General features: G+C 41.2%; 1 protein-coding gene across 1 annotated transcript in view; it reads left to right on the plus strand.

Moving 5' to 3' along the window:
• The window catches only part of LOC145775182 (magnesium transporter NIPA2-like), a 49,248-nt gene extending 31,778 nt beyond the window's left edge, over positions 1-17,470 (plus strand). The window contains exons 3-9 of the mRNA XM_082586417.1: positions 8,027-8,169; positions 9,273-9,329; positions 9,745-9,835; positions 10,593-10,753; positions 12,692-12,939; positions 13,671-13,827; positions 14,794-17,470. Coding sequence (XP_082442543.1) covers positions 8,027-8,169; positions 9,273-9,329; positions 9,745-9,835; positions 10,593-10,753; positions 12,692-12,939; positions 13,671-13,827; positions 14,794-15,080 — 1,144 coding nt within the window. The 3' untranslated portion in view covers positions 15,081-17,470. The remainder of the gene's footprint in view (positions 1-8,026; positions 8,170-9,272; positions 9,330-9,744; positions 9,836-10,592; positions 10,754-12,691; positions 12,940-13,670; positions 13,828-14,793) is intronic.
• The last annotated feature ends 209 nt before the right edge of the window (positions 17,471-17,679 follow it).

The following is a 17,679-nucleotide window of genomic DNA, read 5'->3' on the forward strand; positions in this document are numbered from 1 at the left end:
GACCCAACTTCCACCCCTCGCTGCAACAAACCAACCAAGCTCAAACAATGCCACGGCAGAACAAGCAGGCCCAAAACGAAAGCAATGCGACCACGAATCCTCACCAAACCGATCAAAGCGGTCCTGCCGCGCCCAATACGACAACCCCACCGCATCGAAAGAAGCGCCCCTCCCGGCCACCAGCACAAGGCCGAGCACCCACCAGCATAGCGAGCAGCCGCGACCCGCCAACCACAACGGTGCAGCTTCCACACTAGCCATTTCAATTCTTGTCGATGTCAATTCTTGCTACAAAACGACTGCCGAGAAACATATACCTAGTTGATTGGATGGTCTAAATGGCTAGCGTGGAAGCCACACCGCTATGGCCAGCAAACCGCAACAGCCCGGCGTTAGGGTGGTCCTCAAATGTATGGTAAAACTTTAAAGTTGGAAAAGTTTGGTTCTTACCCTCTCATTTGGTTCCTTTTTACTAAAAAACGGTTCACTAAAAGTTTGAAGTATTTTGATAAAGGTTTAGAGGTGCCACATGACCAGTGAAAATTGACAAAAATACGAATATTTTGTCAAAATGGGTAAACCGCCTAAATGTATGTCTTAAAAACAAAACCTCCAGGCAGCAATATACAATGCACTGCAGATACAAATGAAGAAAAATAGGCAACAATCTTGCCAAATTCGGCAGTAGCAACTACTCCAGTTTGTAGTGGGCTATAAAATATACTGTAATGACACGCTGAGTGAATATGTTTATAAGTTAGATCACACCCACCTAGAGTGGCCACATTTACAGGTCTCGTATAATATCAAAATATAATTCAATCTGTGGACTCTAAGTGGTTCTCAATATTCTTATTATTGCAATTTGGAAGATGACGCAGAATATACTGCATTTGATCTTCATCTTTTGTCAGCAAATTGTTAAATTTTGCATCAATGCAACACCTCTTCCAGCAAAATCGTTGATCACATGAAGACCACTAACAGTGCTTTTTACTCTTTTATAACTTTTATCCAAATCCCATGCTACAACTTCCAGCTTTAGAAAGTCAGTATGGCAAATCCAAAATCTGGCACAATCGCATGGTGTTGGATGTGACAAAGTCTGATAAATCTTTTGAAAAGACATCATCTGGCAATGAAAAAATATGCTTCAATGGTGGACTACTCATTCCTTTATTGGTCAAATGCGTATGCACATTGCAATGGATACTTTCAACACAAAAATGACAAATTTTTTGAAACCACATTGCTCCATTGGTCAAATCAAACTGCATTCTGAACAGCCAAATCTTCAATGCATATTGCATATATAGCAGTAGCCATCCATCTTGCCTGATGAAGGGCGCCGGGATAACGAAACCGAATGCCATGTGGTGGTGCTCGATTAGGAATTATGATAGATAATTCAATGAACTCTTGATAGTTTCTCTTGATTGAGTTTTTTTCAACTGGTCTTTGCAAAAACTAATGATTTCATCAGAAGTCATTATTTTCTAGATTAGCAGAAGTCATCATTTTCTAAGGTGATATAACAATCTTTGTCAAAACTATCTCACTTTGCTTTAAATCCCTTGAAAACAAGAATATCCTGTCAGGATGATGGCCCAAGACATGTTAAGAACGCTCTTTGCAACACAAGTTCTAGAATATGGTGACAGCAAGCCAAATGGAGCAAGTCCTTGTTTAATTCTTTTGCAATTAAGATACAGGCACCAGACTAAACACCAGTGTTGCTGGATGTGGTGTCAAAACACATTGCTCTTACATTGTCAACAACACCCCAATCTTTAACACATACCACTAGTCCATTAGCTTGTGACTTCCTGATGAAGACTGCAACTTTGGCACTCCAAGCAATTTGTTAGTAGTCATTCCAGTGACAATTACTGGTAACCGTTCAATTTTTTTTTAGACTATAGAGTCATCAACAAATTCATCTCTAATTTCTATGGAGATCTCTTGCCGATGAACGATTCTTGCCCTACGTACGGTATCATACTGATGAGCAATTGAATGCTATTTCATCAAGGTCACATCCCGACTGCTAGCTGTTGCAGCTAAAACAAATGTCGCTTACTGATCACTTAGAGCAGTCTGATCTAAAGCAGATGATAAAGCCTTGTTCATGATTTTCTGAGGCCTCTTTTGGGAGTTGATGCTTTTTCCGTATGAATAACACCATCGTTCATTTTTTCACAATCACAACTGTCTTCGGCACTACTGCTAAAAGCTTCAGCAGTCTTGACTTTCTTCCACAATAGCTGTTTTTCAACGTCTGATTTAGCTTTACGTTTAAGCTGTACCTTCTAGACTTTAATTGCATGCTTTTGTTGTGGCGCAATACAAAGTCTTTACTACCCATTTTACCTTGTCGATCTGGCAATCTTTGCATCACCAAACACTGTTTATCTTCTTCATTGGTCATGATGGAAAGAGCATCTTCATGTGCATTGTGCGATGTCAAATAGTCCTAAAATTCCATGTTTAATTTTGTTTTCTTTTTCAATTTGTGGTTTGGATCTTTTTTTGAAATCTTTTTGCAATGATTTCCATTTCTGAAACAGCCTTTCTAATTTCTACTGCCCATTGAACTTTGGTAACAAAAACACCAACTTTCTTAGTCAAATAGTGAACAAGTGCCACTGCTATGCCTTGTATTGATACTAAATAAAGTCATGGAAAGTTGAGGAGTAGAAGCCACATGGTTGTGTCATACTGTGATGGGAAGATTAACTCCGTTTATAGGAAACTACTTCTTTAATAGGTGCATTGGTGCAATTAAATAAATGAATACAATTACAGCCACCGGCAGACAGATACAGGCTGCCTGCAGTAAAGCAAAGATAATTCACTGAAGCAACATAGGGCGAAAAAGTTTGATTTTAACCCTATTTACAGTTTTTTTGCATTTTCTCAAAAAATAAAGCAGTTAGAGCATACTTTCCTCTTGAGTACAGATAGGAATGTGGTTGCTTTGCATCTTTTGACACCAAGCACAGTTCTCTATCTCATTTGGTTCTGGAGTTATGTAAATTTGAGCAAAAATTCCCCGCGACCCCCCAGCTCGATTTTCAAGTTTATTGTGGCACCCCTAAACGTAGTCCAATGGGTCTCAATTTTTTATAGGTTTAGTTTTTAGTCATTTGGAGACTTTTCAAAGGGTAAGACATAGCAATTTCAAAAATTCGATTTTGGGGACCACCCTACCCGGCGTGCCGACAGCCGGAAAGAACGCTCCCCCCACAACGAGGCCGCCATCCCAGGCGCAACAAGACCACTTATTGACCAGCCCAGCGAGGGCCCGCAGTCCCACCGCTCCCACCCACTCCGCCACGACATTGCCCAAGCTTGGCGAGTCCACCACAACGAAAGGTGGAAACCAAATCACAAACCGACAAAACCAGACCACCAAAAACAATCAAGTTACACGGGTCCCCCAAACGTCCAGCAACGCAAAAACGATGCAAAATTACACATTTCCGCCACCTGGGCAGTCCTGGCCTGGTTTTATCCTCTGTTAAGAGTAAAAGAGAAACAGAAATGATAAATATTAGAGAAATGGAGTCTCCTTCACAAGTTAACAATCGAACAACGCAAAACTGCTGAAACAAAACGTTTTGTTTTAGTGAAAGAATCACTGTAAGCAAACAATGCCAAAAGGTGCGCGCATGAAGTCATGGGAGTTTGAGGTATCAAAAAATTGAACAGGTTTTTATTTTTCTACATCAATGTGACGTTAGTTACAACTTTAAAAAATCTATATCTTTGCTTCTGCAGAAAATCCCCAGCAAACGCCTTTTTTTACATGTTTAGTATCGGCCACAGTATCGGCCAAATTTTGCCGATACTGATGCCGATACCGATACCCAAAAAATGGCCGATATCACCGATGCCGATACCGATATATCGGTACATCTCTAGTTTTATCCGTGTGTGTGTGTCCGGTATCCATCACAATAGGCGCCGACTTTTCAAAAAACCTTGGGGGCGAGAAAGGTTATGACGTCATAACCATAACGCTATTTTACTCAATTAAAATAGTCTTTGATTAAGCTTAGTGTCTTGTTTATATTGACACCTAGGTTGCAAACCGAATTTATTAGAACTGCTGCTTGAAACGATTAGTTTTACGCATGCAGTACGCCTAGTTGTAAAAATTTTGATATTGTTAGCTCATAATTGGAACAGTGGGAAAACAAGCCGATTCATTTCTTTTTCGTGCGAGGGAATAACAACGATCAAGACAGTGAAGTTATCGAAATAAAACGCAACAAAAGTCATGATCTCAAGCAGAGTGAAAACCCGCTATCAGTTTTGTTAATCTCGTTTTGCTAATTACTTACCTTCAAAGCGTTAACAACGGCGAAGTGTTTTCTCTTCTGTTTTTTATCGAAAGTCTTTATAGTCTTATATCGAATACCGTATAGCCTATATACTCGAGTATAGGTCGAGATGTTCGCAAGTGATTTTCACCTCAAAAAGACAGGTTCGACTTATACACGGACAAGCCGTTGTCTCCAGCTTGGCAGTTTTAAAACTGAACGCATTTTTGCTGCGGCAAAATCATTGCCGACGTAGATTACAGAGTGTGAAAATGGCGTCGTCCGAAGTTAACGTTTTGAATACGTTTATTTGCAAAGATTCAAACTTAATTTTCAAATTTAACGATTTCTTGCCAATTCTTAAGCTTATGCACTTGTTGAGCAATATGCAAAGCTCATGAGACAAAACAGCAGAAAGAGCTGTTTTAAGAGATCAATTTTTTTATTTTTGCGTGTAGGATATAATTGTTCTTATTACGTAACATTCCATGATCGTTGAAGTCGATGGCAAACCTTTGCGGCCGCATAAAACAATGATGTCAGGTTGGCTCTGAGGTGATGATAGCAGTAAGAGACGTCGTTAATGCAGGCAATATCTGCGACCAAGACCATTTAAACACCTTTTCTTTTATCGGTTTTCGATTTAATTCTCACACATTGGGAACAAAACAATGCGTTCTATTGAATCATAATTGATCTCACAGCGGGAAGACCTCGTTGAAAATAGCTCGTCTAATTTAGCTGGTTTACTTAATATTGCCGTGAATAGTTACGTGACTACTCCAGCAGCGTAAGTTACTCTACGATCTACTTTAAAATTTCCATACCGTACGTCAATACTTATATGAACCATCGAATGGTAGTGTCGGGAATAAGCTATTCGACTTATACACGGGAGAAGGAAATATCACCGATTTTCAGCTCGAAAGTAGGGGTGGACTTATACACAAGATCGCCTATACTTGAGTATTAGTGCAGGAGTGTATGTTGATGAGTGTATGAGATATACATCAATACAGTGCTTATTGAAGTAAAACACGGATGACAGTTTTGAAAAATGCATTGTTTTTAAGCTGTATTCACGTAATTGTTCGTTGTGTCGTAGTTTTAACTCGATAAAGTTTGCGAAAATCGATTTCATGTTTGAAGTCACAAAAAATCTAACAGACGTTTGGATAACTCGTGAATTGAGAATAAACATTCAACCTCACATTCGCTTTTTCGCAACCATGCGTTTTGACTTTGAAGTTGCTCCTCACGCGCGGAAGATAAGCAGTGTGTGACTGTGAGCGTGCGTGCCGTGCGCATTTCAGTAGTAATTCATGTTCCAGAGAAAGCCATGCGACCAGCTGCTGTTTTGGGGGCAAGAGCAACATAGGCTGTTTTTCACTTTCGGCATTCTTTAAGTCCGTTTAAATTATCTAAATCTCTTTCGCGAAGTGTTTTATCTTTGAAACACCACTTGTAATAGCCATTTTTGTTGCCCCTCAACCATAAATTTACGGGGGGCGCCGCCCCTCGGCCCCCCCGGAAGTCGGCGCGTATGCATCACATCATCATCATCCAAATTCGGTCTTGTTCTCACTGTTGGAGGTTGGCCGTAGTACGGAATGGCCCGTTTCGGTGAGTCCGATTCGGTGAGTCCGATTCGGTGAGTCTGATTCGGTGAGTCCGATCCCTTAACGGGGGATTTTTTCAATTTTTTTTTTAAATTATCGGGTACCGTAGCCTAATTATCATCGCCGTTTTAGGGTTAGGGTTAGAGGTTAGGAACTCACTGAATCGGACTCACCGAATCGGACTCACCGAATCGGACTCACCAAATAGTAGCAGACCCGCCGTAGTATACACCAACAGAACCAGGCACCTTTCCGATGAACAAAACTGAACTAGTAAACTGGAACTGCCTGCTTTTCTGGTGTCTACAAGCGAAACTACCGCAAAATATTGCAAATCGTAACCAGGTTTTTGATGTTCAGCCAGCCAGGCTTATTTTATCAGGGAGGGCCAGAACAGCCTATATAGCCAGCATGCCAGAATATCATGTTTTTGAAACATCCGAGGTGCCAATTTTTGTTGGTTAGAAACTGCTAACTCCACTCAGCTTTTTATTTATTGGTTGTTATAAAGAGTAGCCCTGGGCTTGATGCCCACCTACTGTCCCTTCTTCGCTCGCTCTACTGTCATACACTTATCTTTCAATTCTTTGTTTTGACGATTTTTTGAGTTTACAAATGGAATGAAACCCGATTTGTTTGTCGGACACTTACTGACTTCAGTACAGTTGCATAATCAAAACCAATTGCTGGTGAAAGCGTCCTAGCATCCTCTGGCTTAACAAACGCTGAATTTCCAACACAAAAAGGTAGGTGGTTTTTTAAACATGAACATCATGGCCTTTAGCATTTGGCCGAAGTGATCATTAAAGTGGAAGCGCCTAACGTCCGCAGGCAGGCCACGTCGTTGAAAAACAAAGGCGAAATAACTAGAATCAACGGTAGCACAAATATAATTCTAGAGAGGGCAAATCGAGCCGCCGGAACATTGCATCGATGTGAATGCATCTGCTTCAAATGAAAAAAATGATTTAAATTATATAAACGCTCAAAAGTTTGTGCAGTCAATAACTGGGCAGTTATTCCATATAAAGTTGATGAAATTCTGAAGAGAAATGAAGAAAATTGCATCTGTTTTTTTTTATTAATATCCATAACTCTTATTAGTTTTGAATGGATTTCTACAAAATACATCATAAGATGAGCAGTGGTCAACGTACTGGCTGACCTAACCCACATGTACCTTCTATGTGTCTATCGCATTTAAAATCATTCTCTCCCGCAGACACAAAAGTTTTGCATTATTTTTCTGGCGCTATTGATCATGCACGTTGGCCGGATAATGCACTGGGGCCAAGTTAGCTCAAAATGGAGTTTTGTGTTTGCCATCAGCTCGATGCTGTTGTCGTACATTGAACTGGGACTGGTCATTTAATTGTTACATAACGTACCGTACTAGTTTTCCTGCGAAAAAGACTGTATCCTTGGTCCAAACCATCAATTCATCATGTTGTCAAAAGCCAGACCGATTTAAAGTTTGTAGCTGCCAAGAAGCGTGAAAGGGATTCGGCCGCTTGCAGTATTTGCGGGATATCATTGATGTAGTTGCAAAGTTGCCATTTTCTCTTATGAATACTACCCCTGGTCAATGGTCATGGCATGGGCTTAGGTTACCGTTGCATACTACACAAACATCTCTCTGTGTTGCATTGATGTTGTCCCATTGTCTGTCCCGTTAGCTCAGTGGTTACACGCCCGACTCAAGATTAAGCGGCGCTGCTTCGGCTCTCAGGCATGCGATTGAGCAACGCATGTCAGGACTGCTCTCCATTTAGCGGCATTTAATGGACGAAATAATTCTCGGCAACAAGACTCCAACAATCGGAAACGTCACTCTGCCAATCTCGGTAACCGGCCCTGCTTCAAGAGCCTCTATAAGTCTGCGAAACTACCACAAATAACCGATCAAAAACTTTGGTCGGAGTATAAATTAATTATTCAAAATCAATCAACCATTGAAACGTCTAAAGGGGGTTTTATTATAATACTGACCTTTTTTATTTCTTTAATTGCCATACCACCACAGCACTTGTTCGAATGGATCATTTAATATTTTCGGCTTCATTTTTGTATTTTGTTCTGTAGCTCAGCTCATGAAGTGGATGACTCTGGTGGCTTCTATATCGGCTTAGGCCTCGCAATCAGCTCGAGCATATTTATCGGTGGGAGCTTTATCCTCAAGAAGAAAGGTTTGCTTCGACTGGCAGACAAAGGGACAACAAGAGCAGGTGAGATCTGGAGCTTGTGAAATCTGGGTCATTACCGTCAAAGAGCAAAATCGGCTGCCTATGAATCTATGTTCTTTTTTGACCGCGTTACGACGAAAGAGATGAGACCCAGGCTTGGTACACATTAGCTTCGACAATTTCTAAGCAGTTACACGATATCTTTCTCAATGAATTTAATTTACTTTTGTAACTATTAAGGAGTTTTTATACTTGATTATTTTCACAGTGCTCTTAGTACATTTCAGTGGGTAATTTTTAGTTTGCTTTTCCAGATACTGAAGAAATCGCTTTTAAGTCGGCGAAAGCTTTATCAATAAATTATACAAGTTTCCGATCCTGATTGATTTTAATTGCTTGCAATGTTTAAGTTATGGCAAATAGACTTTGATCGTTGACCTGTTCTGCAGAAGTTGTTGTTATGTGCTTGCTTTTCTAGCCAAGTTGTTTTTGTGAGTGATAATGTAGTTTGTTTTATTAGAACATGAATGTATGCTCTATCCCGTTGCAGTAAAACGTTCAAAAACGTTTTTTAAAGCTTGATAAAAGTTGTACAATTGTACATATCATGGCCACCTGGAGATGTGGCCTGATTTGTCACATTTTGCAGATTTTGATTACAGCTACTGCTAGTGCTTGACTGACATTTTTTGAGATGTTTTTACTTTTTGCGGTTTCCTAATGACATAAAACTTTTTTGTTGCCTTGGGGAAGCAGTGGCAAATGAGAAAAAGTAAGTTAAAAAACGCAAAATCAGACTGTTATTGAAAATTAACAGTCTGACTAAAATCTTCGAAATCAAATTTTCTTTGTTTTTCAACATGTGAGAATGTTAAAACCTATTGTGTCGTCTGGAGAAAAGAATAAAGAAAGCGTAAAAATCTAATTTTTAGAAAAATTTATTTAAACGTTTGTCCAAAGTTAGAAAAACCTGGAAATTTCTGCAAAATGTGACAAATCAGGCTATATCTTTAGGTGGCCATGTACATATATACAATTGTTTTTAAGCTTAATGTCTGTTAGTAGAGTAAGACATTGCAAAACCAACTGGTATTGGTTGTGTTGTGATTAGCCGAGCTATGTGATCCATTGTCATTGCATATCAGGTGATGGCGGGCATGCTTACTTGAAGGAATGGATGTGGTGGGCCGGGCTGATATCGAGTAAGTCAACTTTCAACCGCACTCACTTTGGTTATTCATCATCATAATCGTTTATTCGGGAATACCCGGATGTTAAGCGTATATGGTTATTGGTCAGACCTAATACATTGTTCATATCGATAATTTGGTAGGTTCCTCTATATTTGGTGTTGGTAGTGTCACATAGTTGTTGAAATCTCTCGCGCATCCAACTCTGGCCACATGTTGACCTTTCCCGGTCTTTCCATCAGGTTCCACTGGATGAACGTTGACAGGCTTTGCTTATCAGTGTGCTGTTTGAACCTGCTTCTGGCAATGTTTAAAGAAATGTCCCTTCCATTATTTATGCGTATAAATCGAGTTGCAGCTGTATTGATATATTGATGATGTAAATAAGTTAGTTTGGAGTGATTTCAACTTGGTTATTGCATTGCAGTGGGCGTCGGAGAAGGCGCCAATTTCCTCGCATATGCTTTTGCTCCTGCTTCTCTTGTCACTCCGCTCGGGGCTTTGAGCGTCCTTGTCAGGTTTGCACCATCCCTGTGAACTGCTATATATATATTGTTTATGCTGATTACTAGCAAAGTTGCTGTCATGCAGCACCATTTATTCTTCAATACCTCTGGGAGGGCCGAATGCGGATGTCCAGGAAAATGTTGTATGCTTCGTAGTTTACTCTCATTTAATATTTATTTTGTTACCTTTAATTTCTGTGGAATAAATTCTTTAAAAATACGATTTTCATTTAGGAACAAAATGGTTTGACGCGTGGTCAATCTAATAAAAATAAATAAAGAACCCACAATGTAACTAAAACACACAGCAAAATTTCACTTCCTTTCGATTGTTATTTCTCCGTCTAAACTCATGCTGAACACGAGTTTAGTATACTGTATATCTATATTTTGGGATATTTATTTTTTGATTAGAATTTTCATTCTTCCCCATGTGAAGTCCTTCCTTGAAGCGTAATTAGTTTTGATTGCATCACTGTGGCATCAGTACATCTTGTACTTTTCTAATACGCAACGATAATGACTGTGTTTGAACAAAACCGTAGCAAAGAGTACAGCATGTACTTGTTGACTATCGTCCGATAACATTTGACCATTTAACATCGTGTGACCGCACAATGTCATGCTCCCGTAGAAACAGGCCGCTCATCGTGTGCCTGAAAGTCGTTCGTCGACGTTTGAGCTTTTGTAGCGGCAATGCGTCGTCTGATGGAACCGAACGGCATCGGTAGCGATTTTAATTTAATGAACAATTCGATTTTTCTTTTAGCGCTGTTTTATCTTCCTATTTTTTGGATGAGAGGTTGAATCTTCATGGGAAGATTGGTTGTGTCCTCTCCATCCTAGGATCTACGGTCATCATCATTCACGCTCCTCAAAAAGAAGAGGTCGCAGACCTCTCTGATATGGGTTCTAAGCTAGTAGACCCAAGTGAGTCTGTCTGCACCAGTTCGCAGTTCAATGGTTTTTCAAGTTAAGACGTTTGTATCGCAACAACTTCAATAATCAATAGAGAGCCTCCAGCACAAATATTTCAATATTTGATGTTCTGAAGTACTTTACCAAACACAAACTCAGTCATGTCGAGTGTCAACACATGACTTGGGTTCGATCTCGTTAAGGCTCAACTCATTTTAAAATCTTGTGAGGGATGTGAATGTGGAAAACTTCATGTCAGTTACACATTTAATAACATTAACTGACCGATACAAAAAACAATTTAGGTAGAGAGGTACCTTTTTTAAACCATAAACAGACATTAGACATAACTCGGCAACAACACTACATTTAACATTATAAAAACAAAAAAACGATAAGCGAACAAGCAGTCTTTCAAATGTTTAGATTTGACCATGTTTTTTGCTGTGATACTGTATGATGTTTTAGTATTTGTTTTAAGATATTTTTTCTCGTAGGCTTAAAAGGGCTGTATGATAAGCCGAAAACGTTCGCTTATTGTTTTGTTTTTTTAATTTTTATAATGTTCAGTGTAGTTTCTCGGCAGCCGATTTGTAGCAAGAATTGACAGCGACAGACACGTGTTTCGCCAGCGAATCGCAACTGCTCGCTGTACTAGTGAGTGCTCAGCCTTGTGCTGATAGCCGGGAAGAACGCCCCTTTCTTCACAATGTCCTCTGCCCTGGCGCCTGCTGGTTTTGTTGGCTCTTTTCTTTCCACAAAGATAAGAGTTAAACTGACTGGTAAACCGGTGGTCGAATAAATTTTGCTCGGATCAACCTCGCTCTGCTTTCAACGCATTGATCAACACGATCCCCTGATCAACTCGATGCAGCCTCAAAATTTCCACCCCAATTTTCTACTTTTTCCTGGTAATGTGGCCTATCAGTGCCTCTGGTTTCAATCGGTAGCCTCCCCGACCCAGCTGGGCGAACCTGCGTCAACGTCTGGCCAGTGCACATCCGTGCTCGCCCAATCAAAGCTTACTCTTCTCCAGTGAGTATATATTACAATCCCACCTATATTTTTTGTTTCTATTGATTAATCGAGCCTCTGCTCCACATTTTTATTTGAATTTTGTTTGCCACGAGAGCCAAATTATCCTTAAATAGTTGACTCTCTTCCTCGTGGTAGACCCCAATTTTATCCGCTCTGCCTACTGGCAGACCGGGTATAAGAGTCAAGTACCTGCGCCAAGGTCGCGTGAGGGAGACGTGGGTGCCGCCCGGCGGTCAATTACTGCCGGTTCCAGCGTCCACATGCGACGGGTCGCCCGGCCCATCGCAGGCCATCTTTCTGGGCAATGCAGAAAGAGCCTGTCTCCCTGGCCCGCTCCGCCATTCTAAATTTGCGGACGGGTCATGTAACGTTTTCGATCCACACTCTCCCTCAACAGGTACCTCGACTCCCCAGCCTGGCCCCCGCGACCTAAGCTGGTGGACTTACCCCTCCGGGTGCATCGTCACCCCTAAATCACGCCGCTCCCCGCCGCCACGGGGTGTGGCAGGCCGGTTTCTGAAAGTCTTCGACCTGGCTATGTTTGTTTGTGCTCTCTCGCCGTGTCAATTATTTGTACCCGTGCGCTGTTGATGCGAATAAAACAGTTTAACACTACGGTGCGATACTGATGAGCCCAGCCTCATGGGCGAAACACGTGTCTGTCGCTGTCAATTCTTGCTACAAATCGGCTGCCGAGAAACATATTGTTGATTGGATGGTCTGAATGGCTAGCGTGGAAGCTACACCGTTATGGTTAGCGAATCGCAACTGCTCGCTGTACTAGTGAGTGCTCAGCCTTGTGCTGATAGCCGGGAAGAACGCCCCTTTCTTCACAATGTTCAGTGTAGTGTTACTGAGTTATGTTACGATACGAAAACGTCGAGTTACAATTCGCATGTTGGTGTGTTACAGTATTTGTGACGTATGCCGTCCTAGTGCTTATCGTGTCGCTCTACTTGATCTTCTTCGTCGCACCACGTCACGGTGCCAGCAACGTCATGGTTTATATCCTCATTTGCTCTCTCCTCGGTGCTTTTTCTGTTTCCTGCGTTAAAGGCGTTGGCTTAGCGTTCAAGGACTGGGCGGCGGGCATCGACATATGGACCAACGCACTGACCTACGTGTTGTTCATCGGCCTCGTGCTGTCTGTGTCGACTCAGGTGACATGTTGATGCAAATAGTTTATTTGTTTGTGGCCAGGCAACCTGACGAAAATTAACCGTTGTTTTAAAAAACCAACAGAGTTAATACGTCATTGATTGAGACGCAAACGAAAGTTAAACAATGCAACATTGTATGAAGTGGTTCTTGACTAAAACCGAATGAAAATTGTCAGATTTACCAAGCTATCGAAGCTGCACGGCACATGCGAGAAGTAACAAACATTTTTGCCCGTACAGCCCACACAATTGTTTAAGTCGATTGTTTATAGCAACTTTTCAAAGCCCTTGCTACGTTTATTTGGATGCGTAGATTAATCTCCATATATCGCGTCCAATCGCGGCGCGTCACAACAATGTTTCATGGTGTTCAACACATCGCATCCGTTTCTTCCAGTTTTTGGATTGTTTTTGTTGCGTACATGATGTTATCTACAGTATATTAGATGATGCAGACCAACCCATTTTACGAACATTATCGTGTTGATCTTACTATATTTTGGGGCAATTTGTCTCAGTGATCCTGCGATCTCTTGCCATCTTATGTGTTGTAAGTTTCTTTTTTACAGCTCTGTGTTTTTGAGTGAGGTTAAGTTTGCATGAGTCGAGCGTTGACTGAACCTTTAGCAGACAACAGTGTTCTTTTGTGCCGCACCTTCCGCGTTGTATAATACTGAATGTAGCCGCGCACGAGAATAATGGTGCACGTCATCTCAATGTGTATTGTGTAGGTGAATTACCTAAACAAAGCGCTGGATGTATTCAACACTTCGATGGTGACTCCTGTATACTATGTGCTCTTCACAACTACGGTGCTTATATGCTCCGCTATCTTGTTCAAAGAATGGAACGATTTGGACGCGAAGTCAATCATAGGAATGCTTGCAGGTAATCGCCTCCTGTACTTCTTTTGCTATGAGTTAACATTTACGAACATGGAGTCAGTGTTTAGACGAGCTCCGGTCAGTATTTAATGAAAACGACATGGTTTGAAACAGGGATGCTCGAAGTATTGCAGCGACTGACTGCATCTCGCTACTTGCTAGTCTTGGTGGACCGCATTAAATTTTATTTCTCATTTTTGTCCGAGCTTTCTTGCAGTTCTATTAAGTCCAATTGTATGTTGGTTGGTGACCTCGTGACCACAATAATAAGCGATACAACTTTGGTAGGTTATCAGCCCAGAGGGGGCCGTAGATATTGTTTTCGCGGACCATACTTGGGCACTCCCGGTTTGAAATGTTGTCTGGTTACTCATGCGCGCTGGCTGCTGGCGCTTGACGTTCATTTTTTATTTGTATGCTTTGGAAATTTTATTGTGTGCTTGAACTGGACCCTTCTGACCACACCTCGTATTTATCTAAGCGGAAGGTATTGTCTATTCATGATAACGTCACTGTGCTTATTCTGACTAATAAGAAACATTGTTCGTCGCACACGAGACAGTTACTCATCCGTAGCAATTTTATGTTTGGCGTTCACGCTCTCAAACGCAAGCGTGAACAGACGTCATTTCGTAAAGATCATGCGCATTGTCCACGCAAAACAGTGCGACTCACACTCAGCAGTTCATAACGCGGCGCTTTTGCTATTCTCTTCTTTTTGATACAATCAGTGGCATAGTTGCGTACAACTTTGAACAAATCAGGTTATAGCTTTGGTTTTATCCTTTTCGGCAGCACGTGTCCTTGATCGACGTTTTCAGTTGACTTGGCATGGAGTAAAACCGTGACTGGCTTTTGTTTGTAACTCTTGTGTACCTCCTTCAACAACTCTCATGTGAAGACCCACCCCCAACTCTTACCAATTTGTCGTGTTCGTGGAGGCCATGTTGTAACGTTTCTATATTTTCAGGTTTTGGCACAATAGTGACTGGGATATTCCTCCTCCACGCGTTCAAGGACATCCATTTCACTCTTTCTGACCTCCCCAAGTTTTCTAAGCTTGGCGTCACCTCTCTGGATGAGGTCAATGGGGGAACTGTCCAGTATTCCTCGCTTGGAAGAAAGGGAGATAGATCGGACCTGCTCGACAACATGGAGCGCGGGGATGGAATATACTCGGATGATGATGAAGACAGTGCTGTATTATTCACGAAGCCTACGGACGCGCAAACGCCTAACGGTTCCATCAACAGATAGAGCCGCTTGTAATCACTTAATTTCCATTTATGCAAAATATTAAAACGTAGATTTTTTATTTTTTGTGTCCATTAGTCAAAGTTCCACATCAAGTGATTTGGTTTATACCTTTTTTCAACATTTTTTTTACGTTGAATAGATGCAACAACATTTGCTGCAGGTTGTGATGACGTCGTGTCCAATCGGTTGCTATCTGACCAAAACGTTGTTAGGTGCTTCCCCGCCTTCGATCCACGAAAGGTGGCTCTTGTGTTGTGTCATAGCATTGTTGTGTTTTTATTTTTCTGCGTTTCATTAGTTTTTTTTTCTCAATGGATAAATATGCGACCACATGGCAAGTAGCGAATCCAGAGAAAAGGGGGCAGTTTCTTGCGAGTCCACCTTCAAAACGGAGACAAATGTTTAGGTTAGTTGATCTCAGTTTTTAGAAAAAACTTTGCTCGCTCAATCACATTTCGACCTAATCCGTGGCAAACCGACTTTAAACCAAATCCTTCGACTTCTGCAGAAATCGAGATGTTGGAAGAATCTGGTTAAACATGCTACAGTACAGATTATGACATTTAAGCAAAAAAAGAATATCAGTGCACTGCATGCGCAAAAGCGACCAAAACCAGATAAAAGTTGCCACTTTTTCTAGAAAGTCAGCAGTTGAGCAAAGTCAAATGAGCTAGCAGCATTTCAGCAAGTGGCTGAATTTGGCAAATGATAAAACTGAGCAGTAACAACTGAGCAAGCCGAAGCATAGCACTTCACAGGTCAGCAAACTCAGTTTAGCAAGCGATGACCAAGCAAGTCCGATGTTAGATAAAAATCTCATTTGCTGACGTGGACAGCAGTTGAAGCACTTGCTGAGTTGTTGTATGCCGAGTAGTCCGACGACTTTTCTCCCGATTCCTTATCAATCCTGTCATTACTTTTTAATCACCGCATTAAAACAATTAAAAACAATTGCTGCGCGGAAACAATCGGCCACCCCCACTGGTGGGGAACAAACCGACGATGGATTATGATGATGATGATGATGATTAACATTGTTCGCTTTGCTAGAAATTTTTACGTCGTTAAAATTATGGTGCCCCCACTTTCTAGGTTCGCTGCTGCGTAAAGCCATGGTAGTATGTAACCGTTGGATTCCGCCCACTTAGCTTCCTCAATGCAGATTTATTGCTAAACGACAAAGCTATTATTGCAATTGTTTATTAAGATTTGTTTGTTTTGAAACTTTCTTGACGTGACATGGCAACCCTCACCAAGCATGACATCTAATAAGTTCTCTTTCAAATATCTCTTCGATTGACTTGTCCACTGTAACTGCGACTTTAAAGGCCCGACTTAGCGAATATTAGAATAGGGGGATGTAAGATGTTCCGTTATTTTACGCAGGTCTTTTCAAGACCAATCAACTACCACCCTGATGCTTGGAATAGCTCTTTCAACTTACAGGTGGTGAAGTTTTGTCACTGGCATCACATTTTGTGTTGGGTCCTCACTACAATGTCGCAGCAATGCGACAACTACGAGCACCCACAATTCTTTTGATTTGAAAATGACATCACGACCGACTTTCGCACACTCAGCTTCCTCCCTGGCATTAGCAGCGAAACTAATGTATTGCGTCGGTTTTATATCTTCAGTCGTTTGTAAAGTTCGCTTGTGTACAAGGTGCTATGGCACAATCGTGCTTGTTTAACGACAAGAACTATCCATCTCTGCACTTGTCTGATCACTTTATCTCCTCAGGAGCTCCCACCCGCATCAGTGGTAGACCCACCAAGCCTTGCGCCCCCTGACTACTTGACGGTTCAACTTCTTTGGTCGTTGTTTGTGAAACGAAATTATGGTGATTGTTTATGGTTGTGCTGATCGGTTGTTGATTGTTTTATTTGATAAAATGTAAGAATTACGTCACGAGAACCCGAAAAACTGTAAAATACCAGAACCGCATACTTTACTAATTTTCTTGCGATATGGGCAGCTGGAGGATCACTGCAAAATTCAAAAACTGGCAGAACTGCAAAAGTTTTCTGTGCTTTTCCGTAAATTTGTTCTCATCAAATGAAATGTTATACTGTATTTTGATTGAAATTTTGGGTGCCGGAAAATCGGCAGAACCTTACTACAACAGTATGAGGCTATCAGCCGTTATCACTTTGGCGTGAAATCTACCGCTGTATTATCATGACTAACTATTTTATACTTAAATGGTTTTGCCCTAATTTTGTTTACTTGCCTTCTGTAGACCAGTTTGCCTGTGGTGACCAGTCTCGTCCAAGCGCTTTTGCCACAACCTTCTATAAACATTTATATTAGTTGATGAGAGTTGTGGTCATAGAAATGAAGCTATATTGTGAATAATTGCAATTGAAAAGTGATATTATTTATGTTGGATTGCTATTAAAATGATAGTTAGTGAGTTCAAACGAAGCCTTCAGCTGTAGGCTTGCCCTTTCATCATCCTCTAAGTCTAAGGCAGGGGTCCGCAAATACTTGTTGGCGCGACCCAAAAAACAATCGTTTGAAATCTTCGCGGCCCAAACGTTTTAGAAGCATATAATTTTGCGCAAAATAATTTGCAATTTAATATCAATACGGTCGT

This window comes from Aplidium turbinatum, chromosome 8, assembly GCF_918807975.1.
Source record: "Aplidium turbinatum chromosome 8, kaAplTurb1.1, whole genome shotgun sequence".
NCBI lineage: Eukaryota > Metazoa > Chordata > Ascidiacea > Aplousobranchia > Polyclinidae > Aplidium > Aplidium turbinatum.